The 27,931-nt window shown below is 41.0% G+C and overlaps 1 protein-coding gene and 1 long non-coding RNA gene across 4 annotated transcripts in view; one reads left to right on the forward strand and one right to left on the reverse strand.

Annotated features, from left to right (window-relative positions):
* Positions 1-15,202, reverse strand: LOC115020726 (N-acylglucosamine 2-epimerase-like). 3 transcript variants are annotated; one of them, XM_029450655.1, is made up of 11 exons: positions 15,087-15,202; positions 10,179-10,284; positions 9,948-10,023; positions 9,455-9,530; positions 7,447-7,628; positions 6,722-6,949; positions 5,240-5,321; positions 4,926-5,101; positions 3,688-3,819; positions 797-884; positions 1-438 (listed from the first exon to the last, which is right to left on the reverse strand). In XM_029450655.1, exons 1-11 carry the CDS (start codon positions 15,151-15,153, stop codon positions 365-367), a joined length of 1,287 nt encoding a protein of 428 aa, XP_029306515.1. In that variant the 5' UTR covers positions 15,154-15,202; the 3' UTR covers positions 1-364. The 3 variants fall into 3 exon arrangements, with proteins under 3 accessions (XP_029306515.1, XP_029306523.1, XP_029306532.1); XM_029450663.1 differs by having other exon boundaries at positions 9,995-10,023; positions 15,087-15,122; XM_029450672.1 differs by lacking the exon at positions 15,087-15,202 and having other exon boundaries at positions 9,995-10,023; positions 10,179-10,774.
* Positions 10,880-27,931, forward strand: part of LOC115020745 (uncharacterized) — a 22,755-nt gene continuing 5,703 nt past the window's right edge. Inside the window, exon 1 of the long non-coding RNA XR_003833677.1 lies at positions 10,880-10,938. This is a non-coding gene — a long non-coding RNA (uncharacterized LOC115020745). The remainder of the gene's footprint in view (positions 10,939-27,931) is intronic.

Raw genomic sequence — 27,931 nt, forward strand, 5'->3', positions numbered from 1 at the left:
TTTGATTAAATCATGATCCACATTTATTATGTAATATTCTATTATTTCAATATAACATGCATTAAAAAGTCTACAGAAGCATGTCAGTAGCACTAAACTACTGTATGCTTCTATCTCAGTTGCTACATTAGTTGTATAAACGTTAAGTGTGCATGTAGAAAGCACAGATTTACATAAGGAATAATGAGGGAAGAAATAACAAGACGACAGATGGATGCAAATAGAAGTAGATCAAATGTGATTTAGTCTGACCAAGAAAGGTATCTTATAATTAATGTCAATACAAACTGCCACTGGTGGCCAGAAGATATATCAAAATTACTTCTTTTTTTTTTACATTTAGTGAACATTCATGTCAGAATGCTCAGTCCTTGTTTGCCAGCATATCATCCAGAATCCGCTCACACATGTACAGGCAGCGAGGCACATGGAAGAACCCTAAAGAGAAGAGAAAAATAATCATCTAACTCACCAGACAAAGCAGGAAACTGCTAAATTAGTTTGTGCTGGGTAATACTGTATGCATCACTAAAGAACCGTACAAACTGAAATAATAAAGGCCTTAAATAGGGAAAGGATGAGGTTGACTAAATATGATAAGAACTAACAAGGACATTTGATACAGGACTAAGACTAAATTAGGAATAATGAACTAACATTATCAGCAGAGTGTGAAGAGGTAACAGTGTTGACGTTATGTCAAAGAGGTCTCCACTTGCTTTTCATTAAGGTCATTCAACAGCTTTTTCTGTTGCTTTGGCATTCAGTCAATTCTCCATCGCAATTACATTCGTACCTTTAAAGGGGCCTCCTTTAAAATCCAGAGCCACTTTTCCTCCTTGTGTCAAATATCCAAACCACTCGCCTCTCTGAACATCAGGAAACTGTGCACACATACAGTACATCATGCTGAAACATACACATATATGCATTTAGTTATTCGCAAAACACACTTCAAAGTTCCAATCTTTCTTGAGTCAACCATGTTACGCATGAGTGTACATATATCTGCCAGTTCAACAGTCACCCGCATATCTCTTGTTAATGTCGACTCAAAGCTAATATACATGTGGATTGTAATATATTGACTTTTTACTTTATAAACGTTGCGTACGATAAAAAGATGGCGTACGCCACTTTCTAAGCAGACTTGACAGGAGAATGTACTGGTTCTCCACCGACACTTTGACCCATGCTTACGCGCATAAACTGGAGAATTGAGAAACTGCAACTCTGATGGCAGAAAGATAAAACGAGAGAAACCAGTGTGAAATCAATATAATTGTGTAAAATAAATGGAAATATTACCTCTCAAGTATATGAAAAGTTAATTTGACTTTTAATCTTTTATGTACATAGAAAAAGTCTTAGATCTTTGATTTCAGCTCATGAAAAATGGGAGCAAGTGCTGCGTTTATATTTTTTCTCAGTGTAGTTTAACATAATTTTAAAAAAGAATAGAAATGACGTTATCTGAGTCATCCGGTGCGTCTTCCACATCTGTGTCCCCCTCCGTCATGACTCCACTCAGGAGGGATCCTCCAATACAATGCCACTTTTAAAGAGGATAAGCTCCGGTGTCACATATTTCACGGCTCGTGGTACAGTCCGCCTGTGTTTGGCCTCCACTTTTATGTCTGACCACTTCTTTTTTAATTTTGTGATGGTCCACCTTCTGAGGCAGCAGCATTCACAATGTCCACCACATTCTGCTCACTCTTTGTAATGCCCACACTGTGTCCACCAAACAATATTATTTTTTCGTCTCAACCTCCCCAACAAGAACTTCAATTTCACTATGTGACATACATACATTTTAGCCACTCTGTGTAGGGGGGGGGGAAGGAGAGACACGCCTCGTCAACATTGCGTGGGAGTCTGGGACAGTGCCTAGGGGGTGGCAGACCGGAGTGCTGGTTCCCCTGTTCAGAAAGGGGGACCAGAGAGTGTGTGCTAACTACAGGAGTATCACACTTCTCAGCCTCCCTGGTAAAGTCTACTCTTGGAGTAGACATGGTGCTGGAAAGGAGGGTTCAGCCGATACTCGAACCTCAGATTGAAGAGGAATAATACAGATTCCGTCCTGGCCGTGGAACAACGGACAAACTCTTCACTCTCGAAAGGATCCTGGAGGGGGCCTGGGAGTACGCCCATCCGGTCTACATGTGTTTTGTGGATCTGGAGAAGGCGTATGACCGGGTCCCCAGGGTGATACTGTGGGAGGTGCTGCGGGAGTATGGGATGGGGGGGGGGGGTCCACTTTTGAGGGCCATCCAATCCCTGTACGGCCGAAGCGAGAGATGTGTCCGGATACTCGGCAATAAGTTGGACTCTTTCCCAGTGGGTGTTAGCCTCCGCCAGGGCTGCGCTTTATCACCAATCCTGTCTGTGATATTCATGGACAGGATATCGAGGTGTAGACGAGGACGAGAGGGTTTGCAGTTTGGTGGCCTGAGGATTTCATCGCTGCTCTTTGCAGATGATATGGTCCTGATGGCATCATCGGTCTGATGGCATCACCTTCAGCATTCACTGGATCGGTTTGATCGGTTTGGGATGACGATCAGCACCTCGAAATCTGAGGCCATGGCTCTCATTAGGAAACCGGTGGATTGCCTACTCCGGGTAGGGAATGAGTCATTACCCCAAATGGAGGAGTTCAAGTCTTGTTTGCGAGTGAGGGGACGATGGAGCGAGAGACTGGCCGGAGAATCGGAGCAGCGGGGGCAGAATTGCATTCGCTTTACCGCACCGTTGTGACGAAAAGAGAGCTGAGACAGAAGGCAAAGCTCCCTATCTACCAGTCATCTATGGTCAATAAGGCTGGGTAATGACCGAAAAAATAAGATTTGTGGGTACAAGTCGCCGAAATGGGTTTTCTCAGGCGGGTGGCTGGGGTCTCCCTTAGAGATAGGGTGAGAAGCTCAGCCATCCGAGAGAGACTTGGAGTAGAGCTGCTGCTCCTTTGTGTTGAAAGGAGCCAGTTGAGGTGGTTTGGGCATCTAGTAAGGATGTCACCTGGGCGCCTCTGTAGGGAGGTGCTCCAGGCATGTCCAGCTGGGAGGAGACCCCGGGGAAGACCCCGGTCTCGGTGGAGAGATTATATCTCCACGCTGGACTGGGAACGCCTCGGGATCCCTCAGTCGGAGCTGGCGGCTGTGGCCTGGAAAAGGGAAGTTTGGGGTTCCCTACTGGAGCTGCTGCCCCCGCGACCTGACCCGGATATGCGGTAGATGATGATGTATTATAGGGGTTCCGTTTCAGTTGTTTTAGGTTCGTAAATAAGTATTGATCATTAGTGAGTTTTTTTTTTGTTTACAGTTTTAATAAATGTATGTAAGTTACTGTTACTAAATAACTTCACTTTTCCAAAAAACATCTGATTTTATGTTGCTTCCCTTTACAAGCTGGGTCGTAACAATCCACATTAAATATATGTAATCTTTGAATGTTACGTAATTTATATTACATCCCATTTATTTAGTTTACACTTTTAGCCAAAGTGCATTTACCATGTGGATACAACCCAACAAGTACGCCAACTTCATCAAACATGCTAAACTGCTCCAAGTGCTACACTTATAATTTGTATTTGAATGGTAATTGTACTACAAAAACAGGACAGTTTTCTGAGCTGGTACTTAAAACTGTGGATGTTTGTTTGTTGGTGCTGCAGTGTAAACTCACATGGCTAAAGGTGTATTCATACACTTTAGAGAATCTCTCCAGCAGCTCTGGCTTCTTGGTTTGACTGTAGGCCATCAGGAATGCGATGAGAGCCTCACAGTGGGGCCACCACAGCTTCATACTCCACTCCAACTGGAAAAATACACAAGCAGTATCTGACAGCCTGGTCCGAAGCAATTTATTAAACTTTAGAAATCAGCCAGAGGCTAACAATAAGTACTATTACAAGAATAATACGACAGTATCCACTGTCTTACCTCTTCAACTACCCCTCTCCCTACCATAGAGCCATGTTTGTCTTGTTTAGGGATCTTTAGGGGGAGATAGCAGGTCTAACAGAATATGCTACATAGAAGTGGTGTAATGAAAACTGAAACTCTGAAGATTAATGTAACTGCAGTTCAGCACTGCATGTCAAGATGTTCTAGTAATGTGTAAAAATAAATAAATAATTAATTTAAGTAAATTGTGAAAGTGTATAAGGGCTTAAAACACTATGATGGAAGTATATGATGGCCGTTTCTATACTCTATACGTTTCTATACTTGTTACACTAATTTGGTGCTAAATGTTACCATTTTTGACAAAGCGAGATTTGATGAAAGAATTCTAAAGATTCCTCCAAAATTAAGCACATTAAGACTCCAAAACTGCGTAAAAAATTGTGCTGTAATTTGGTATCATAAACGTTTGACATTTGTATTTTTTGGAAAAGCCTCAGTCTGAAGTTTTTGGTTGAAAAAGTCAGTTGAAAATGAGGCTGTGTGTTATCCTAGAGATCATGACAGCTCATGTTATACAGTGAGGTCAAGAAAAAAGGCTATCACTGCAATGAAATGGCTACTATAGTGACTAATATCATACATGAAAACCATTTGGCTCATTGGCTGCACAAGAGACTCAGCTTTCCAGTCATTTCCAATGTATGCAATTCCAGGACTGCAGAAACCAGTTTTAGAATAAGAAAAACACATTTGTACTGCATGTTTTTTGCCCCCAACCTGCATGTGATTAGTAAAGTGGGCATGTGTGTAAAGTGGATGATCGTGGGTATCCATAAAACTCATTCAGGTATCTTGAGGTGGGAAGTCAAAGCACCCTTTTGAAAATGTCCATGCCATCCATAACTTTGAAGATTTAGTCTCCTTCCCAACAAGCTAGCATGACATGGTTTGATTCCTCAGGTTTTCCAAAGGAGTTTAAGAGGCCACCATCAAGTGTATAGATCATAGATTCACCTGTGTGGGACAGTGACCATCAACATCCAGGAAGTAGAAGAGGCCGCCATGCTCTTTATCCCAGCCGTACTGATAAGGGAGCTCCATGAACTTGTTGATGGCAGTCCTCTGGAGCTCCTCGTCCTTCTGCTCAACACTGAACTGAAGCAGGAACCAGCCTGCTTCCAGGGCGTGGCCTGAGTCAGAATGTGGGGGAGACCGACAGGAAATGGAAAATGTTGAGGTTGGCGAAAAGCAACAGGAAAATATCTCAACTCAAGCTCCACTCATACACTCACTGTGCTCGCCATCATCTGGCAGACTGCAGGGTTTACCTGGGTTCAGCAGTCGGCCCTGGCATCCCGGCAGCTCTGCTCCTTCCACGGACACATTCTCTAAAATAGCAGTGCCTTCTCTCTGTAAGTTACAAGATAAGAAAAAAAAGGACACATTGACATTAGTGAGAATGAGAATTACTACAACAAATCCAGCCCTACAAGATAACCTTACTCAACAGTATGTTCTTTAAGTATATTGATACATTTGACTGGGTGACAAAGTCCTTGAATGGACAACTTACATCAGTGTTTATGTGGAAATTACATGGACAACAAATCATCACAAGTGGCATGATGCTCGTGGAATCACAAACAAAGATCAAGTTGCTTTTAAATGTGTTTCACTGGAGGTTCCTTGCCAAAAACACAAGTTTGTATCTGCAGCACGAGTTTCTCCACAGCAGAGCTAAATACAACTGTGGCTGAGTTAGCATAGTAAACATTTTAAAGCTGACAAGAACTAATGGCACATACTGAGTATACAAATGATTAGTGGTGCAGTGGACTAGCTGCAGCAGAGTACTTTCAGTCCATGGTTTTATATATGCGTTTGCTGTGACTCTGGGTCTCCATTGAAGTCTACTGTGAAGCCTGGACACACCAGTATTTTAAACAGAGCAATTTCAAAGTAAAATCAATTCCTTTCAATGGAATCACCACCAGTGATGTGCTCATGTTTTTGGTTGAACTGAGACTCCAGATTCTCAAAAGTCAACTTGACGAGCGAACAAATGTTGAGCAGTTGTGAATGCGTAAAAGAAGAACCCAGAGCTCGCATGGCCGCATTAGTTCATGCAGAGCACAAACCTTGTGAGGATGCTTTTCCACTCAGATACTGTTCTGTGCGCTTGTATCGAGTGTATGCACTTTTATGTTTGTGGGTTTTGGGAGTTATTTAACGGCTAAGTATCTGACCAGTTTAAAACTAACTTTAATCATCTGTGTGAACTGAACTTTGAGCTAGCTCTAGTGAAGTGTGATCAAAGCATTGATCAACACAATCACTGGATCAGCTAGCTTGCAGAGACAAAGAACATCTGCGCAAATATTTTGTTTAACATCTGGTGAACTTTGACCTACGAATGTGGTAACTAGCTTGAAAAGTTATTGACATAGCATGTTCCAAGTTGGCTAGTGTGTTTGCGGTTAGCTCACCTGCTACAGAAATTTGCCAATAAGCCCTGTGGGGAGTCCCTACATCACCGAGTCTCACACCACCTATCGCAAATGAACTTGAGCTGTGCTCCCCTCTTGCCCTAACTGTTGTGAATCCAAGCCGACTAAAGTTGAGATAAGATACGCACCTTTGGATTTTCTTTGCAATATTCTTTTAAGCTATGTGTTAGTACTGATGATGTTACAGTAGCCTATGACATGAACTTTCCATGCCTCAGCTTTTGCAGAGTGAACCCCACAAACTAATTATCAGCACTTTATGAAGTCATTTGAACCACAAAGCATCAGTTCTATGTGTCACACCTGGATGTGTTGAAGAATCTTCTGTACACACCAGCTGGCCAGCTCTCTGTACTTCTGAATAACCTCTGGACCCCGACCTTCAGTTAGCTGCTGCACCAGACACAACAGCATCATGGGAACTGCCATGCTGTTGGCGGGAACGTCTCCCGGAAGCTGGGGCCGGCCCAGGCCTGACGAGTCCACCCTAACCCAGCAGATCAACTGCTCCATCATCTGTTCAGCCTCCAGCTAACAACACAACAGAGCAGAGGCCAGCATATCAGTGACAGCGCAATAATGCTGTAGGAATGAGAGGGTGGTTGGAAAAGGATCAAGCAATGTTCAGGCATGTTTACCAATGAAAGCTTCCATATTACTCTGCCTTGTGTAAATTAAATCCCTGGTGAACTATGCATGTCTACATGACACACAGCGTAGCTAGCAACGAAACACATTAGCTCCCAGGCACTAAAAGTATGGATTTTTAAACAAACTGGTTCTGACTCTGTAATGCAACATTTATCTATATGAACTTCCATACTTGAAACATTTTATTTTCAGTGTATCAATGCAATGCCGATAAAGTCACCCCCCTCATCTTTTTATCCAATCTTAATGACTTTAGTGATCTCCTGATTTTTCATCTAGTGTCACTATCAGTTCAGAAGTTAAAGATCTCAGGCCCCAAAACAAGCAGGGTAATTGTATCCATGTATATCAATCTAGTTTTAATATTGTTTATTTACCTGCATGTCCTCGTCCCCAATGACCCTGCTCAGTTCGTCCATGGCCATAATGTAGAAGCACTCACTGAATATAGTTCTCTGAATCTTGACTGCTTTACCATCTCTTGTTAAGCAGAAGGCACACTTCCACTTGCCACTGCTGCCGCAGGAGACCCGAGCAAACTTTCTCAGGAACGCTCCTCCTAAGATAATACAACATTAGCTTATGATTAGACCTATCATTATGAGCAAAAATAATAAATCCCTTTACATTCTTTCTTTACCAGTGCAGTGCTCGTTCGGGATGTGCTCGTGCTGCTGCTTCTTGGGTTTCAAAGTGAACACTGCAGTCTACGCATCATGAGTGCCAAAGCTTCCATACATATTTTATACCCCATTAAATTACCTCTTAACATTCGGTTTACATTTTTTTAATGTTTTAAATTTCAATTCTGGCATATCTTACACATTGCACCTTTAAAGTAGTTTTCATTCAGACAAAGGTGTAACATGTGAATGTTCGCTTTATTCATTCGGACATGACGGGACATTTTAGAGGCACAATGCTTACACATTCTTGATGGTGGGGAACAGTTGGAATAGTAATGATATGAAGGAAGAAACATTTTTTCTGTTCTTTCACAAGCTGTCCCAGTGATGGAATAAATAACACAAAAAAGGACCACGAGCTGGGCCTCAAAATACAAAAATCAACAGTTGGAGTTGTTAAGTTCTTCATAGTGGAAATTTCCTTCAATATATTGCTGCCAAATTTCAGTTAAGTTCATGTTTTGATCTCATTTAAAAGAACCAATGCTACTTTGTGTGCATTTCCTACTGTCATTGTACTCTAAAACTCTTTATAAGCTTCCTAGCTAGCGTCACACATTTACAGTTCTCAAGTCAAACGCATAGCTGTTTCTCTTAGTCCTAATAAAGTTAAACATTAACAGAACTAAAACAAAAGTCGAGAAATCTATATAATCTATAGTCTTGGGGTTCCACAGGGTTCTGCACTTGAACCGATTCTATTCACCTTATATATGCTTCCTTTGGGCAATATTAGAAGGAAAAGAGAGAGAGAGAGATAGAGAGAGAGAGAGAGAGAGAGAAGAGAGAGAGAGAGAAGAAAAGAGAGAGAAAGAAAGAGAGAGAGAGAGAGAGAGAGAGAGAGAGAGAGAGAGAAGAGAAAGGAGAGAGAGAGAAAGAGAGAGAGAGAGAAGAGAGAGAAGAAAGAGAGAGAGAGAGAGAGAGAGAGAGAGAGAGAGAGAGAGAGAGAGAGATAGAGAGAGAGAGAGAGAAGAAAGAGAGAGAGAAAAGAAGAGAGAGAAGAGAGAGAGATAGAGAGAGAGAGAGAGCGAGGAAGATAGAGAAGAGAAAGAGATAGAGAGAGAGAGAGAAAGAAGAGATAGAAGAGAGAAGAAGAAGAGAGACAAGACGAGAGAAGATAAGAATGAGAGAGAAAGAAGAAAGAGAGAAAGAGAGAAGAGAGAAGAGAGAGGGAGAGAGAGAGAGAGAGAGAGAGAGAGAGAGAGAGAGAAAGAAGAGAGAGAGAGAAGAGAGAGAGAGAGAGAGAAGAGAGAGAATAGAGACAGATAGAGAGAGAGAGAGAGGAAGAGACAGACAGAGAGACAGACAGAGATATATATATAGAGATAAGAAAGATATATATATTATGATATATATATATATACGGTAAATATATAGATATACATAGACACATATATCGATATACAATATATATATTATATACAGTAACATATTATATATTATATATATACATATCTATATACATACACATATATATATATATATATATATAATATATATATATATATATATATATGTATATATATGTATATATATGTATATATATATATATACACATATATATATATATATATATATATATATATATACACAGTACATATATAGATATACATATATATATATATACATATATATATATATATACATACTATATAATATATATGTTTAATTAACTGACTCTAGCTTTACATTCACACACCGGCTTTTGCTGCTTCGAGGATTTCAGGCTTGCGGAAGCGATCCACGGTTCGGTACAGACGACAATACATCCACACCTGTGAAAGAAACCAACATATTCACATAACATGATCTGATGACCACATTTCATACAGTGGATTAGGGATACTCCTAACGATTGTTTTTTATAATCGATTAATTTGCAAATTATTTTCTAGGTTAATGTTAAAATGTTAGAAAATAGTGAAAAATGTCCATCCCAATTTCTCAAAGTCCAAGGTAAGGTCTTTAAATGTTAGTGTAAAACCGAAATAAATTCACTTTGATTTGACCGAGAAAGGCATGAAATATATATTGGAGAGGCTGAAAACAGCATTTTCTTATATTTTTGCATGGAAAATTACTTTAACGGCACGATTATCAAAAAGGTTGCCGATAATTTTCTGTCGATCGACTAATCAATAAGTCAAATAATCGCTTGTTTACTTGTTCTGCCAGTATCATTAGAGACTCACTTGTCTACCCTGCAGCCAGACATACTTCAGCTCATCATAAACCTTACCGTCCCTCCCAATACAAGTGAAGAAGCCTCTGAAACACCAAGCAGAAGTACAAGTTTATCACAAGGACACACACTACAAACAGTCTTACACAACCGCTCAGCATGCAAGTTGGTAGTATTACTTTAAAGAGTCATGAGCTCACAATATTTTCATTTCAACAACATTCAAGGGGAAGTACAGTACCCATGTAGAGGGTCGTGAGAGTATTTGAGCCAGAAGTCCACTGTGTTGTCCAGTTCTTTACGAATCCGCTCTCGACACTCCTCCAGCTTCAGCACAGACATTGTTCCTTTCAAAAAGAGCATGCGAATCTGTTACAAGTCTATTAAGTGCTAACAGTATTTGTCTACCGAAATTGTGGCTGAAAGCAACATCCTCATCATCACCTCAGTTAATTGTCTAACTTCGCTTTATCAAAATACTATTTTGTTAATGCCTATGAGATTATCATGGTTGTGTCTAGATAGTAGCCTTAAAGGGCCTACGAAATGATAAACATGAATTTCTACTGATGATAGTAAACGCTATTTGTGGTGTAAAATGATGTGTTATTAATGACACAATGATCACAGTCGACCACCGCTGTTTACATCGCCGCTACCGGAAGCACCCGACACCGTGTTTTGACGTCACAAGTAGAACAGTCCACCAGTATACACAGACAGCACGGCAGACGTGGCAATGTCGGACTCTGGCTTGGATATTTCGTCAGAATCGAGTGACAGTGAGTCGTCACTCGTTGCACCTTCAAGAAGAGGAGTTTATTGAAGAGGATGCCGGTGTCGTGGAATCAGATCATGCAAGCGAGTTTAATGTGGTGGAAACAGAGCAGCTCGAGACACAGTATTCAAGATTGAGACACAGACGGGAGGGAACATGCGGATTATGGTGACGGTGATCCTGGATTTGGCGGAGATCCTCTGCGGCAACAGAACACAGACAGGTATATACATTTAACTATAATTCATAGAACTTCTCAATATATAGTAAATACATCATAATAAAACGTAACATTATCCTCGATCGTAAATAGATCGCAAGCTATCCTATATCGAGTCGATAGTTTGGTTTCCTTGAATTGTTTTGAAACCAACTAGTTTAATATTTTATTATTAGTTTAATAATATTAAATTATTTCTCTACTTGGACACATCGACGTCTGTAAAGCTTGATAACTTGATTATTTCTCTAAGTTTCTGCAGTTGAAGTTTTATCGTTGTGAAACGATGTGAAACGTCATATATTACGAGCTGTATATAAAGCAGTAGCTATTAACTAACAGACAGACCGGAGGACAGCGCTGGTTTATAAAGTATAGTCTGCCTACTGACCATTTTACGGCTGCCTATAATAGCCGGAACACTTACCAGATGTTCATGGAAGTTACGATGTCGTAACTTTACAAGACTTACGTGAAACGGGTAAGACGCTTCAACACAGACAAACACTGGCGTGTTCTACTTGTGACGTCATCGCCCGAACATTGGCGAAGTGGATGCTCTCGGCGCAGCGATCGATTGTTGTTAGCGGAAGTCATTTTTATGCTGTTATGATTGTGATTTATTACGAATACATCAATATTAAAATATATATATGGCACATTTCACAATAGATATGCAACCTCTATCATATACCAAGCCCAATAACACTGACAAAATATCATTTCGTAGGCCCTTTAACCAGGATTTGCGAAACTCTGGTAGAGTTTCAGCGAAAATACAGAAATATCGTATAGACACGGCCGATTATCATCATAACAGCAGAGCAGAGGCGGAAGACCGGAAACACTGACCAATCAGAGCAGACTGGGCTTCTGCAGAGGGGCCCTTAAAGGGATAGTTTCGATTGTTTGAAGTGGGGTTGTATGAGGTGCTTATCCACATTCAGTGTAATACCTAAAGTAGATGGGGGTAGGCACTGACCTGTAATCGTTTTCTATGTTATTTCATGCATGGCTGAGAATTTATTTAATCATTTAATATTCATTAAATATCTTGTTTTTGATTACCACAAATCATTATTTTCATTCACCCTTTCTTAATTTATGCACTAAAATAGTTTTTGTATTACTACATGAGGTTTACACACACGGGTCAAAAATGACCCATGTATGCCAAATGTGTGATAACAATGAAAAAAAGACATACTATAATAATAATATTGTTAAAAATAATTATTTTAGCAGTGGTTTGGACCTAACAATACATTTAATATATGTCACTTTGTCATACTCACACATAACATACAACATGCAACCGATAACACTGAGATATTGAAATGTAAGTGTATCTGTAGTGTAACTGTATTGAACTGTGGTGAATGTATAAAATGAATGAAGAAAAGAAAAGAAAACTGATTCAATAAAAACATATGGGTACAGCACAAACTGCCATCTCAGTGAATATATGCCTCACAAATGACAATCACAATGGACAACTTCTTCACCAGTATCCCTCTGGCTGAGAAGCTCCTGGAGAAGAACCTGATCATTGTGGAGACTTTTCGCCAGAACAAGCCGGACATACCACCTGTCATAAAGCCATCCAAATTGAGGAAGAAGCATAGCTCAGAATTTGGATTCAGTGGCAACATGACCATGGTGTGCCGAAGAAGGGGAAGGCTGTTGTCCTTCTGAGCACCATGCACAATGACAGAGCAGTGGATGACAACAGTGTGAAGAAGAAACCAGAAGTGATCCAGTACCATAAAAAAAAAAAATCAAGAGTGGACACAATGGATCAGATGGTTCACACCTACACGGAGAACACAGAGGTGGCCCATGGTGCTCTGGCACAATGTGCTGGATGTTGCCGCCCTCAATGCCTACACCAACTTCACTGCACAACACCCAAAACTATTTTAGTTCATACATTAAGAAAGGAGGAATGAAAATATTGATTTGTGCTAATCGAAAACAAGATATTTAATGAATACTTGAAATATTAAATTATTAAATAAATTTGTTTCCAAAAATATAGCAAAAAGGAAACAAATACGGGTCATTTTTGACCCATGTTGTGAAGGGGTTCCCATAGCTTGTGTATTAAAGGGTTAAGTGCAGGGGCGTAGCTAGGTTTTCAAGTTTGGGTGGGCGTAGCCCAGAGGTGAGATGGAGCTGCGGAACTGTACTGCATGGTAGTACAATTACCATTAAAGGAACTCAGATGGCATGATGATGGAGAAGTAAGTCTGGGAGTTTTGCACTGACCAAAGCCGCTACACACCTATAGTGTTTTGTGCTGATTGCGTCGTCAATATATTAGTCATGTTAACCAGGTCCATGTTACCTGGCCTTAGTCATGCTGACATGTCTTAGGAGTAGGGTGGACTTCACATCTTCTAGGGGGGTTCGGGGGCATGCTCCCCCAGGCAGAATTGTTTTAACATTTTAAAGTGAATTGTATGCATCTGGTGCACTTTGAGAGCAAAAATAAAATGCTAGATCTAATAGAACTTTGTGGTCTTGGTAAGGGGAGGGGGCACAACTCTCAACACTAATATGAAAAATATATCAAAGTATAAAAAATACCATAACCAATTACAAATTAAGTGAAATATTGAAGCCCATCTAAAATAGGTCTAGCTAAGCCACTGGTTAAGTGTATTGTGAAGTAAATTACTCCTGATTGTATTAATCCACACTTGAAAGACTATCATATGTATTTGTCTACCTCAATCAATATGTATTTCTGCACTATGAATGTATTTCTGCACTATGAATGTATTTCTGCACTATGAATGTATTTCTGCACTGAATGTATTACAAACATAATAGGAACACTTCCCCTTTAAGAGAACAGGTCAACAAACCATCACTTCCTGACTGCTGACGGAGGAACGTGTTGGCGCCAACGGGGACCAATGAGGAGAAGGTCAACGCCTTCACCATGTATTTAGCCATATGTTTTACGAGCCTTTGGACACACTTGAGCGGAGCCGTCAGACAGCAACCTGGGGTTCTTTGAGCCATTCAGTCTGTGGAAACCGCGATGCGAATTGTGTCCTCAGCTGAGAAGTATTTTCTATGTTTGACTTATCACGTTAATAAATATATCGATTTAACTAGAAGATTGCTGTTTTGATTCGACATTCAAGCTCCAAGTTCTTCAACTTTTTACACCATTAGTATGCTATTTTTAGAATATTTTCAACATGTTACCTTACCTTCAGGCAGCCCTTTCTGGGGACTGAAGACATTATCTATGCTCTCTTCAAAGTCACCAGACTCCATTGACAAAATCAGTCATTTTCCCTCGCAGAACACACAAGTTGCTGGTCTACCACTGCCTGGATCAGTGGCCTGATCTCAATGTGTTTGTTGTGTGGTTTTGGTGTTTAAAATGGTTAGTTCACCGATTTCACGTAATAACACAAACTAACTAACCGATCGAGACTGGAAAGGAGCTTTATGCAAGTCCATTTACCATTTTCCAAAATTCACACTTAAATTGGTTGTGCTTATTTGAAGCTATTGCCCTGCACTTACATGATTTCACCTATTTGACGCTAATATAATTACAATATTCTTACTGTCGGGAGTTGTATCCTTATGATTGTTTGCACTTATTGTAAGTCTCTTTGGACATATAGCAGGGGTGCCCAAAAGGTCGATCGATCGCGAGGGTAGTGCGGGTAGATCGCGCACAGTTAAAAAAATATATACATATACATATACATATACATACATATATATATATATATATATATATATATATATATATATATATATATATATATATATATATATATATATATATATATATATATATTCCTCCAACGGAACCCCTCGCCCCCTGAAATTCAAGTGTTTTGTTTGTGTCTTGCCTAGCGCATTCACATTACCTCCTCCTCCCTGTTTCGCTCCCGCACACACCTACACGACAGAGCGGAGGAAATGAGAGGAGTGAACTACGCACCAGAGGAATAGTTTAACACAATATGTCTCCTTTAATGCAGAAGTCGAAACGCATAAACTAGAAACGTGTCATCTTAGTGTGCCTGCTGTCAGTCCACATATTGTTTTAAATGTATTTTATTGTTCCGTTTCAGCAGCAGTGAGTAGACAAAGCCTGCAGGTATAACTGTTCTTACCTTCGGGTCCAACACAGTGCAGAGTAGAGACTGTCCAGCAGCGGCGCCCACTCTGACGAGCAGTCATATGACCAGCGGCTGTGGAGAAGGAAGTGGATCTCAGCACAGCCACTGAAGTAAACTCTGCCATTAAACGAGTGGAATTTGCACATGTTGCATAAAACGTAAATTGCTTCATTGTTTTTAAGATACTGTAGGATAGTGGTCAGGGAAATATTGTGCAATAATGTTGGAAATAAGAGAGAGAGAGGGAGAGAGAGAGGAGAGAGAGAGAGAGAGAGCGAGAGAGAGAGAGAGAGAGAGAGAGAGAGAGAGAGAGAGAGAGAGAGAGAGCTTAAAGAGTTTCTCTGGAAATTCAAGTTTAAAACCTATGTATTACCACCACCTGTGTGTGTTCTGATATCTACGAATTAGCACACTGAGGAAGTTTCGACCTGAAACGTATTAAATAATACTTTCAGCATAAGCTATGGTGTGCAAACTTTATCATTTGTATTGTGTCTTAATCATGACAAAAGCTGTGTCTGAAATCTCTTACTTCTTCATTCCTTCCTGTATAACAGACACTCAGTAGTTTACTTTACAGTGAGCAGTAAATTGAGATTTCAGACACTTACTGTATGAATCTCATCACCTTGCATAATGGCAATTTTTTCATCTATTAAATGTGACATTCCTTTATAAACACACACTGTAGAATTATTACCACAAAGTAAAACTAAATAAAATGGCGTAGAGGTCTGCTATTGGCAGATTGAGTGATGGGCGATGGCACAGTGGGGAGACACACACAGAGTACTCCACTGATTTAGCATTGCACTTCTATTACACTGTCAGACTCACTCAGTTTAAATAAAGAAAGCATCAAAAGGATCAGACTTTGATGTGTGAAATCGGTAAAGGTTCGACTTGCTAAAAGTAACATTAAGCATCTTTATAAAAAGCATATTAGTTACTTGACTCCTGAAAGATGAGAACCATTCTGATGATCATTTATCAGAAGTTATATATTTAAGACATTTGGAACAGTGTATGTTTAAACAATTAAACCACATCCTGTAAACAAAATACTTATATTTTTCAGACTTGTAGTAAGTAATGAGGCAGCCTGAGGCCTTTTTATACAATCCATCAATCGTTTTTATTTATTTTTTATTTACACACACACAAGTTATGAATATGGAGTCAGTCTTCAACGACGGGGACACCAGCAGCAACAAAGGGAAGTTGTGATTTTACTAAACAATGTACAAATCCTTTTCCTGATTGTTTTAGTCTGACCAGACTAAACTTTCATTGTTATGCGGATGATACCCAATTATATCTATCAATTAAACCAGATGAAACCAATCAATTGGCTAAACTTAAAGCATGCCTTAAGGACATAAAAACTTGGATGTCTAGCAACTTTTTGATGTTAAACACAGACAAAACTGAAGTTATTATACTTGGCCCTAAACGCCTCCGAAACGCATTTTCTAATGACATAGAAGCTCTGGATGGCATTAACTTGGCCTCCAGCACCACTGTAAGGAATCTTGGCGTCATCTTTGATCAAGATCTGTCGTTTAACTCCCACATAAAACAAATCTCAAGGACTGCCTTCTTTCATCTACGTAACATTGCAAAAATAAGACACATCCTGTCTCAAAATGATGCAGAAAAACTAGTCCATGCATTTGTTACTTCAAGGCTGGATTACTGCAACTCATTGTTATCAGGTTGTCCCAAAAAGTCGCTTAAGACTCTTCAGTTGATCCAAAATGCAGCGGCACGTGTATTGACTAGAACAAGGAAACGGGATCATATTACTCCTGTCTTAGCTGCTCTGCACTGGCTCCCGGTAAAATACAGAATAGAATTCAAAATCCTTCTCCTGACTTACAAATCAATTAAAGGTCAGGCTCCAGCATATCTTAAAGATCTCATAGTACCTTATAAACCAACTACAGGCATTACGCTCCCAGACTGCAGGGTTACTTGTGGTTCCTAGAGTCTCTAAGAGTACAATGGGAGCCAGAGCCTTCAGCTATCAAGCTCCTCTCCAGTGGAACCAGCTTCCAATTTGTGTTCGGGAGGCAGACACACTCTCCACATTTAAGAGTAGGCTAAAGACTTTCCTTTTTGATAAAACTTATAGTTAGGGCTGGCTCAGGTCTGCCCTGGATCAGCCCCTAGTTATGCTGCTATAGGCTTAGACTGCCGGGGGACACCTCCCTGCTCTCTTCCTTCTCTCCCTCTCTCTTCTTCTCCCTCTCTATCTGTATGCATTTATGTAAATGTATGTTACTAACTCACCATCCGGGGTATCATCCCCGGAGTGTCTGTCTCTCATGTGGCAGGTTGCCTCTGATAAAGTTTACGTCAGGATAATGAATCGTGACAGCGCCTGCTGACCTGGTCCTGCTGGACACCGGGAAGCCTTATTGACATTTTCCTGGATTCATCCAAACTTTCTATTTCTTTTTTTTTTCCAACACAACATAATTTCTGTCAAATGTTGTATTTGTATTATGTTGTTTATCCTGTACACACGACATCTATTGCACGTCTGTCCGTCCTGGGAGAGGGATCCCTCCTCAGTTGCTCTCCCTGAGGTTTCTTCCATTTTTTCCCCTTTAATTTTGGGGTTTCTTTTAGGAAGTTTTTCCTTGTGCGATGCGAGGATTTAAGGACAGAGGATGTCGTAACCTGTACAGTCTGTAAAGCACACTGAGACAAATGTATAATTTGTGATATTGGGCTATACAAATACATTTGATTTGATTTGATTTGACCAGTGGAGGCTGAGGCTGTAGCAGTGAAGTCTGTTGCTTTTTCTCCCTCAGAAGACCACGCAGCTTGATATGTTTCAGAGGAGCATGGAGGTAGTTCTCCCTCAGAAGACCAGGCAGCTGGATATGTTTCATAGGAGCATGAAGGTAGTTCTCCTTCAGAAGACCAGGCAGCTGTATATGTTTCAGAGGAGCATGGAGGTAGTTCTCCCCAGAAGACCAGGCAGCTTGATATGTTTCATAGGAGCTTGGAGGTACTTCTCCTTCAGAAGACCAGGCAGCTGGATATGTTTCATTGGAGCATGGAGGTACTTCTCCTTCAGAAGATCAGGCAGCTGGATATGTTTCAGAGGAGCATGGAGGTACTTCTCCTTCAGAAGACCAGGCAGCAGGATATGTTTCAGATGAGCATGGAGGTACTTCTCCTTCAGAAGACCAGGCAGCTGGATATGTTTCAGAGGAGCATGGAGGTAGCTCTCCCTCAGAAGACAGATCAGGTTTGTGAGCTGCAGAGGTGTTAACTCTGTTTGCTGAGGCCTCCATTGGGCAGACACTCATCATAGTTCTGCAGGTGGTCAGACTGGATAAAGTATGACAATCAATTAGTGAATCATTCAGTCAATCCATAAAGCCAATAGCCTATCCAGCCTCATGTGTTATCTACTATCAGTGTGAACAGACACACTGTCACTTACTGGGCTCTGCTGTCAGTGTGCTCAGTCAGGTGGGACTTTGTGATGAACGAGTGCTGGAGAGCTCGATGGGGAGAGATTCTCTGATCCCCGTCAACATGCAGAAGCTGTTTGAGGAGGTCAACAAAAGCCCTCCTTTCTTTAAATTCAGCAGCTGCCTCTTTTGGATAGATCTGGATTTAGAAAACAGATTCAGGTGAGTTGATGCAGCCCCTACCTCTCAGACACAGATTAATAACTGGTACTGTTTCAGTCTTTACTTATACAACACAGCAGAGAGTACATACATTGAGAAGGTCATCCAAAGAGCTTGGAAGGTCAATACAGCTGTACCGCTCTTCTGCTTTCACATTGTTGGCAGCTGTATATTCTTCAGGCATCTAAATGAACAAAATAGATATAAGTATTGTTTTAAAACAGCTAACATAAAAAGGATTTAACCAACTCAAACAAAGGAGAATATGGTTCCTCTACCATCAGCCTTCATGTTTGAGCAGCAGCCTCTTCCTCAATGAAAAAGTACTGAGTATATTTCCAAGCACCGGAGCAAGGGGTCCTCCCGCTGAGCCAGAACTTCAACCATGCACTTCATCTGCAGACAAAATATACAAAATCACCTCAGCTGACATTCGGCATATAGTCTCCACTTTGTTCTGGGCATTTGTCTGAGATAGCCGACCTACCATCTGATAGTCACAGTCGACAGGGAAGAGATTATCAGCTAGAGGACGGCCAGGTTGCAGCCGACTCCCCACACATCTATAGCCTGGGTGAAGGGGAGACTGAGGGCAACTTCTGGAGCTCTGAGGAGGAAAGACAACGCCCAAAGATTAGAACTCTGTTGGCAAATGTTAAGGATCAAGAGAACAACGTGGATGTTTAAAGAATAAGGGATTAACCCACCTGTACCCGCCTGGCTGAATTATCATCCCAGGTTGGATTTTGGAGGCTGTAATGGCTTCGCCAAAGTCTATTAATTTCATCCTGAAGGGCTGGTCCTGCTGGTTGACACACATAATGTTGTCAGGTTTGATATCGGTATGCAGGATACGAGACCTTTCAGGGCATCCAAGGCCACCAACAGCTGCAAGAAAAGACAAGTTAAGGATTTAGTTTTCCATGTGCTGCTGTGTAGGACTAAGGGTCAAGGTTTTCTTCATCAATTAGTCAAACATGTATTATAATTACACATACCTGCTTTGCGATCGGCCAGATCTCGTTTATACACAGTGGTTTCCAGTCTTGTTCTTGGACCAGCTCATATAGACTCCTGTCCAGCATCTCACGCTAGACAAGTCTGTCCCATATGTTCAAACCGCACGAAAAATTTCACCACGTTAGCACGGTCTGGATTCAGGACACTGGTGACCTCCAACATGGACACATGGGTAGAAAGGAGGTACATATTACATACTATGATGGAGCAGACACAATCTAAGCTAAGAATCTAAATTAGTCCAAAAGAAAAATCTACCTCTTTCTCAGTGTCCTGGGTAAAATCCGTTTTGAAGATTTTAACAGCAACTGTCTCTTTTGTTGCCACATTTCGGCACATGGCCACTTTACCAACGCAGCCTTCACCAATAAACTTCAGAACGGAGTAACCAGAGGAGCTGCTGAATAGAGTTTGACCAGTCTGAACCTCAGACCTTAAAGAAGTTTTACCCTTAATTAACATCTCGTTATTAAATATGATCAACCTGTCTCTATTATCTGGCTACGTACCAAAATCCTTTAAAGTAGCTGTAATAAAACACTTCTTAAAAAGCCTAGTCTTGATCCAGAGGTTTTAGCCAACTATAGGCCGATATCTAACCTACCCTTTCTCGCTAAGATCCTTGAGAAAGCAGTTGCAAAACAGTTCATCATAGCACAGAGACGGCACTGGTGAAAGTTACCAATGACCTTCTAATGGTATCAGACAAAGGACTTATCTCTGTTCTTGTCTTGTTAGACCTCAGTGTTACTTTCGACACTGTTGATCATGACATTCTACTACAGAGACTGGAACATTGTGTTGGCATAAAAGGAATCGCACTAAGCTGATTCAAGTCCTATTTATCTGAGCGATCTCAATTTGTATGTGTTAACGATAAATCCTCCATGACAGCCAAAGTCAGTCTTGGAGTTCCGCAGGGTTCTGTACTTGGACCGATTCTATTCACCTTATATATGCTTCCTTTGGGCAATATTATAAGGAACCACTCTATATACTTTCATTGTTATGCGGATGATACCCAATTATATCTATCAATTAAACCAGACGAAACCAATCAATTGGCTAAACTTCAAGCATGCCTTAAGGACATGAAAACTTGGATGTCTTGCAACTTTTTGATGTTAAACACAGACAAAACTGAAGTTATTATACTTGGCCCTAAACGCCTCCGAAACGCATTTTCGAATGACATAGAAGCTCTGGATGGCATTAATTTGGCTTCCAGCACCACTGTAAGGAATCTTGGCATCATCTTTGATCAGGATCTGTCTTTTAACTCCCACATAAAACAAATCTCAAGCTGCTCTGCACTGGCTCCCGGTAAAATACAGAATAGAATTCAAAATCCTTCTCCTGACTTACAAAGCAATTAATGGTCAGGCTCCAGCATATCTTAAAGATCTCATAGTACCTTATAAACCAACTAGAGCATTGCACTCCCAGACTGCAGGGTTACTTGTAGTTCCTAGAGTCTCTAAGACTACAATGGGAGCCAGAGCCTTCAGCTATCAAGCTCCTCTCCAGTGGAAGCAGCTTCCAGTTTGTGTTCGGGAGGCAGACACACTCTCCACATTTAAGAGCAGGCTAAAGACTTTCCTTTATGATAAAGCTTATAGTTAGAGCTCGCTCAGGTTTGCCTTGGATCAGCCCCTAGTTATGCTGCTATAGGCTTAGACTGCCGGGGGACACCTCCCTGCTCTCTTCCTTCTCTTCCTCTCTCCTCCCCTCCCTCTCTTCTTCTCCCTCTCTATCTGTATGCATTTATGTATGTCCGTCCTGGGAGAGGGATCCCTCCTCAGTTGCTCTCCCTGAGGTTTCTTCCATTTTTCCCCCTTTAATTATGGGGTTTCTTTTAGGAAGTTTTTCCTTGTGCGATGCGAGGGTCTAAGGACAGAGGGTGTCATAACCTGTACAGTCTGTAAAGCACACTGAGACAAATGTATAATTTGTGATATTGGGCTTTATAAATAAATTTAATTTGATTTGATATGCTTTATCACCGGCGCATGTATTTTAGACGGTGGAGGTGCATCTCATACACTCTGGAGACCACCCCAGATGACGCATCAGGAGACACCAAGGGGTTTATTGTGGCAGCAGCAAACTTTATCTGTATATACTGTAAATGTTATATTTTTTTATAATATTTTTCTGTTTATAATAATCATTCAATCATTTTTCGATCATTCATTTCCATTCATTGATAGGTAGTTTTCTAAATTAATAATATTATAATATTATAATATTATTAATGTTAATTAATTACATGTACATGTACATATTGCACAGTTGGTGTACGCCTGGTGTTACTCTTAGACAAACCTGTCTAATAAATTAAGTTTTTATCCCTTTTTATCTGAAATTTGGTGGTGAACTTGAGAACACTTGGTTCTATGTTTCTATTGTGTATTTCAGCTCTGGACTACCAGCTATACCCATCTTCAGACATCTTTTTCAACAACAAACTTCAGACGGAGTGTATTTTCTTCAAATTCAGTATATTCAGACCACTATTACTCAGTGCCAGAAGCACTTGGAGTGATACTTCACTGTTTTGCAAGAACAATGAGAGAGTTATCTTTTGAATGAGACCAAAATCATGCAGCTGGTGCAAATGGTGGAAGAGCAGCTTTCAATTTACTTTGGGTATGTCGTTTGTAGGTATTTTCAAAAAAATTTGCCCACTCCCTAAGAGGTTAAACAAATTTATATAAGTGTCAGTCCATAACATGAACAATTCACAATCGTGTGAAAATGTATATGTGTCAATTCTGAGCTACACAAACGTAACTGAGACGAAGATCAGACGGCTACTGAGATCACCTTCGTTACACATACAGTTCCCTGACTGTGATAATATCCTCTAATGAATGCTGCTGAAAGTAAATTAAATCAATGTCAAAATCAGTGAGGCTCCCCTCTGTATTTTTTCCATCTGGAAAAAACAAGTGCACAGCCTTTTCAGTTAGGTTCAGTTCTTTACTGACTGTCCTTCATTATACCTCTCTTTTCTGGTTCCCCCACCCTTTTTGGTGCATACCTGCACAAATTCCCCTTCTCTGAAATGCATCCATCCAATTAAATTTTTTCTTTGATTCTTCTGAGCATTCTTTGGAGGGATTTGATACTCTTTTTCAGACAGATGATCATGTTTGTTTCTTGAGAGCTTTCCTCTAAGTCGATCAAAGAGCTTTGACTTGCGACTGCTCGGTTCTTTTTCCTTCCGTCTGCGGTATCCAAAAACAGCCAGTCGATCATCCACAGGATGGCAGATACTCTCTCGGCTGCTCATCTGTCATGAGATGTATGACACTGAATCAATCTAAAATTAAGAAATATTTCAAGAATTCTTAGGTCATGTGAAAAAATTACAACAATGAAAAACCTGCATATACAGCACCGGATAAGCTCTTCCAAACATTAGGGTTTTTCAATGTTTATCTGTGAAATGTCTAAATTAAGTTTATAAACTATCTTCTGTTCCATTCACTGTATATCTTCCTCAGGCAGATGTCTTGACCTTAAATAGTCACACAGCTCATCCATCTTATGACAGTTCAAAAAACCTCTCCACCTCTGTTGAATAAAATAAAGCTTAAATGTAACCTTAAAATTAAAAACAGATTAGTACAAAAGGTTGACCCAGCTTGTATTAATATTTCATGAAAAAATGTGCCAATATATTGACTTACAAGACAAAACCTTTCATTGTACGTTGATAAATCTCAACAGCAAACCTCTTGTTGCATGCAAGACGATATTTAGTAGCATGAAGAAAAATGCAACATTTGTTCAAATGGGTCCCTTCTCTCCTCTCCTCATCTGCCTCCTCTTCCTCTCTTACTCCTATTCCTCTTCCTCCCCCTTCTCTCCTCTCTTACTCCTCTTTCTAGTCCTCCTCATATCCTCCTCTCTTATTTCTTTCTTACTCCTCATCCTCTTTACCTCCTCATCTTCTCTCAACAATTCTGTGGAGGGATCCCTCTCCCAGGGCGGACAGACATGCAATAGATGTCGTGTGTACAGGATAAACAACATAGTACAAATACAACATCCATTTGACAGAAATTATGTTGTGATCGACAAAGAAAAAGAAAGGGTGAATCCAGGATAATGTCAAAAAGGCTTCCCGGTGTCCGGCAGGACCAGGGCAGCAGGCGCAGCCATGATTCATGATCCAGACGTAAACTTTAACAGTGGCAACCTGCCACATGAGAGACTCAGAAACTCCGGGGATGATGCCCCGGATGCTGGGTTAGTAACATACATTTACATAAATGCATACAGATAGAGAGGGATAGGAGGGGAGAGGGAGGGAAGGAGAGCAGACAGGTGTCCCCCGGCAGTCTAAGCCTATAGCAGCATAACTAGGGGCTGATCCAGGGCAAACCTGAGCCAGCCCTAACTATAAGCTTTATCAAAAAGGAAAGTCTTTAGCCTACTCTTAAATGTGGAGAGTGTGTCTGCCTCCCGAACACAAACTGGAAGCTGGTTCCACTGGAGAGGAGCTTGATAGCTGAAGGCTCTGGCTCCCATTGTAATCTTAGAGACTCTAGGAACCACAAGTAACCCTGCAGTCTGGGAGCGTAATGCTCTAGTTGGTTTATAAGGTACTATGAGATCTTTAAGATATGCTGGAGCCTGACCTTTAATTGATTTGTAAGTCAGGAGAAGGATTTTGAATTCTATTCTGTATTTTACCGGGAGCCAGTGCAGAGCAGCTAAGACAGGAGTAATATGATCCCGTTTCCTTGTTCTAGTCAATACACGTGCCGCTGCATTTTGGATCAACTGAAGAGTCTTAAGCGACTTTTTGGGACAACCTGATAACAATGAGTTGCAGTAATCCACAAATGCATGGACTAGTTTTTCTGCATCATTTTGAGACAGGATGTGTCTTATTTTTGCAATGTTACGTAGATGAAAGAAGGCAGTCCTTGAGATTTGTTTTATGTGGGAGTTAAAAGACAGATCCTGATCAAAGATGACGCCAAGATTCCTTACAGTGGTGATGGAGGCCAAATTAATGCCATCCAGAGCTTCTATGTCATTAGAAAATGCGTTTCGGAGGCGTTTAGGGCCAAGTATAATAACTTCAGTTTTTTCTGTGTTTAACATCAAAAGGTTGCTAGACATCCAAGTTTGTATGTCCTTAAGGCATGCTTCAAGTTTAGCTTTGGTTTAATTGATATATATAATTGGGTATCATCCGCATAATAATGAAAGTTTATAGAGTGGTTCCTTATAATATTTCCCAAAGGAAGCATATATAAGGTGAATAGAATAGGTCCAAGTACAGAACCTTGCGGGACTTCAAGACTGACTTTGGCTGTCATTTATCGTTAACACGTACAAACTGAGATCGCTCAGATAAATAGCGCTTGAACCTAGGGTTATGATCTAGAAAGATATTTTCACAGCTTTAGCTTACCGTTACAGCCTTTCCGACAAAGCTCGTTTGATGAAAGTAATTTTATGTTGCAGAACATGGAAGTTGCTGGTCTACCGCTGCCCTGACCAGTTAGTTTGTTTGTTAGTGGCGCTGTTCTGGATGTATCGGAGCTTCTGAAGTCTCCCGTTTGGAATCCCGATGAGGAGAGTGTTGTAATAGTCCAACCTTGAGGAGACAAAGGTGTGGACGAGTTGTTCAGCATCTGACAGGGAGAGTGTGGGACGGAGTTTTGCAATGTTCCTGAGGTTGTAGAAGGAGGTCTTGCACAGATGTTTGATGTGGGTGTCAAAGGTCAGATGAGGGTCAAATCTTACACCCAGGTTGGTAACTGATGGTGATAGGGGTATGTCTTGGCCAGAAAAAAATATGGGGGTTATGGGGGAAGACTGGACCTGGTGTGGTGTGCCAACTAAAATAGCCTCTGTTTTGGAGCTATTTAATTGAAGGAAGTTTTCTTTCATCCAAGCCTTTATTTCCTCAAGGGAGGTGTTTAATGATGATGATGAAGATATCGACAGTGAGGCTGCATGTGGCATAGGGTCGATTTTTATATATAGCTGTGTGCCATCAGCATGTGTGTGTGTGTGTGTGTGTGTGTGTGTGTGTGTGTGTGTGTGTGTGTGTGTAGGGGGCGGAGCCCTGCCCTTTGCGAAACTGCGCAAAGCAGTAGACCAGGGGTGTCAAACTCAATCACAGAGAGGGCCAAAATTAAGGCATCGTTTCGGTGGTGAAGATAGGAAACTGCAGTCATACTTTGCCTTGAGTGTGTCATTACACTGGAGGTCAATCCGCTCCATTTGGATGTTCACATGTGCTGTTTCCACGTTTCCACTACAAACGGATTGCTGAGCAGTTCGTGCGCGGTCGGGAACACAGCGCTGGGGATGATTTGTCAGTGTTTGGAAACACGTAGTGACCAAAGTTTCCTTGCTGCATCCGAGTCTCCCACAGGCAGCTCGGCTTGGAATGCTGTCACTCCATCATACATGTCCGTGATCACACGGCCCTAAAGCTGGAGGTTTAACAGTGAGATGCTTCGTTATGTTGCACATAAAGACCAGCTCACATCGCCACTTTTCGTCCCAGAGATCTGTGGTGTGTTTCCCTTTGCTTCCAAAAACTGGCAGATTTTTATTCAGCACTTTCCCTCGACTCAGCCATCGCACCGCCATGTTCAGAATGTATCTCCTCAGGAAAATACTTTAAAAGTTCTTAGAAAGTTTCCTGTCTGTGTTACGGTGCTTATTACATGTTCCATCTCCAGAGCTTTACAACACAGCACTTCCTGGTGTTTGATGCAGTGATACATTGTCAGCTGCATCTTCCCCCGCATCCTGCCCACTAATCCGCTCTTTTCACCGCATCGCAGGCATTCTGTCTGTCGTCAGTCCCGTCAATTTGTCCCAGGGCAGTTTCATTTCGCACACATTTAGATACTTCCTCATATATGTGTTTTCTCGTGGTTGTGCCATGCATTGATTTAATTACCAAAACCGGCGGGCCATTTCTGATAGACATATGATATTTCTTTGCGGGCCGGATATAATTGTGGCCTTGAGTTCGACACCCGTGCAGTAGACACAGAAACGTGCACATAAATTAGATAACATTTCACATTGAACAGGTGCTCTTTTATTAAATAAACGAAATGCTTATGTTATTTAATAAAAGAGCACCTGTTCAATGTGAAAAGTGAGTTGTGAATATTAAAGAAAATCAGGGGGGGTGGGCGCGGGGTTCCGTTTGGGGGGGGGGCACAGACAATTGTAGGGGAAACACTGATAGATTTTTAGTACTTGGAGACGTGATATACTTAAAACTCAATTTTATTAAATATATGGCTCTCAAGGAATTACATTTAGAAATATTTGGCTTTTATGGCTCTTCCAGCCAAAAAGTTTCCCGACCCCTGGTGTAGAGGGTGAACAGAGTGGGGCAGAGAACCGACCCTTGAGGGACACCACAGGTTACTGGGTGTATCTGCGAACTTGCACCTCCCAAGGATACGTACTCTGTTCTTCCAGAAAGGTAGGACTGGAACCAGCTCAGGGCGGAGTCTGAGAGTGCGTTGGTATAGTGGAGGCGCTGAAGGAGGATCTGATGGTCGACCGTGTCGAACGATGCAGTCAGATCTCCAAGAAGACGCAGAAATGCTGGAAAATCCCAGTCTGTGGGTTGACAGTAGGGACAGACTGAGCGGAGGAGCTGGAGAGAAAAGAGCGGATGGTGTTGACTTTAGTCTTGAAGAAAGTAATAAAGCTATTGCACTGCTCTTCTGTGGTATCAGTGTGTGGGAGAGTTTGTGGCCTGAGGAGATGATTTATGGTGGACAACAACTGCTTGGAGTTTCCAGGATTTTTATTGATGATATTGGAGTAGAATTGTGTCGTGCGTTTCTGAATGACTTTGAATAGGCTTTTTGGTGTTCTTGATAGGTATGACAGTATTTGCAGATCTGGTACAGAGGGAAGTGAAAAGTTCAGAGAGAACAAAGAGACTATGTTTAAGTACCTCATACAACCCCATTTCAGACAATCAATTTCAGACAGATTGTTTTGTGTCTTTGATTTAAAGCTTTCAAAATCTGAAGAGGAAAGTGGGTCATCACAGTTGCAATTGTTTGCACTTATTGTAAGTCACGTTGGACAAAAGCATCAGCTAAATGAAATGCAACAAAAACAAATAGACACAGCTTTCCTATTTTCAGA

The sequence above is a fragment of the Cottoperca gobio genome, chromosome 2 (assembly GCF_900634415.1).
Source record: "Cottoperca gobio chromosome 2, fCotGob3.1, whole genome shotgun sequence".
NCBI classification, from domain to species: Eukaryota; Metazoa; Chordata; class Actinopteri; order Perciformes; family Bovichtidae; genus Cottoperca; species Cottoperca gobio.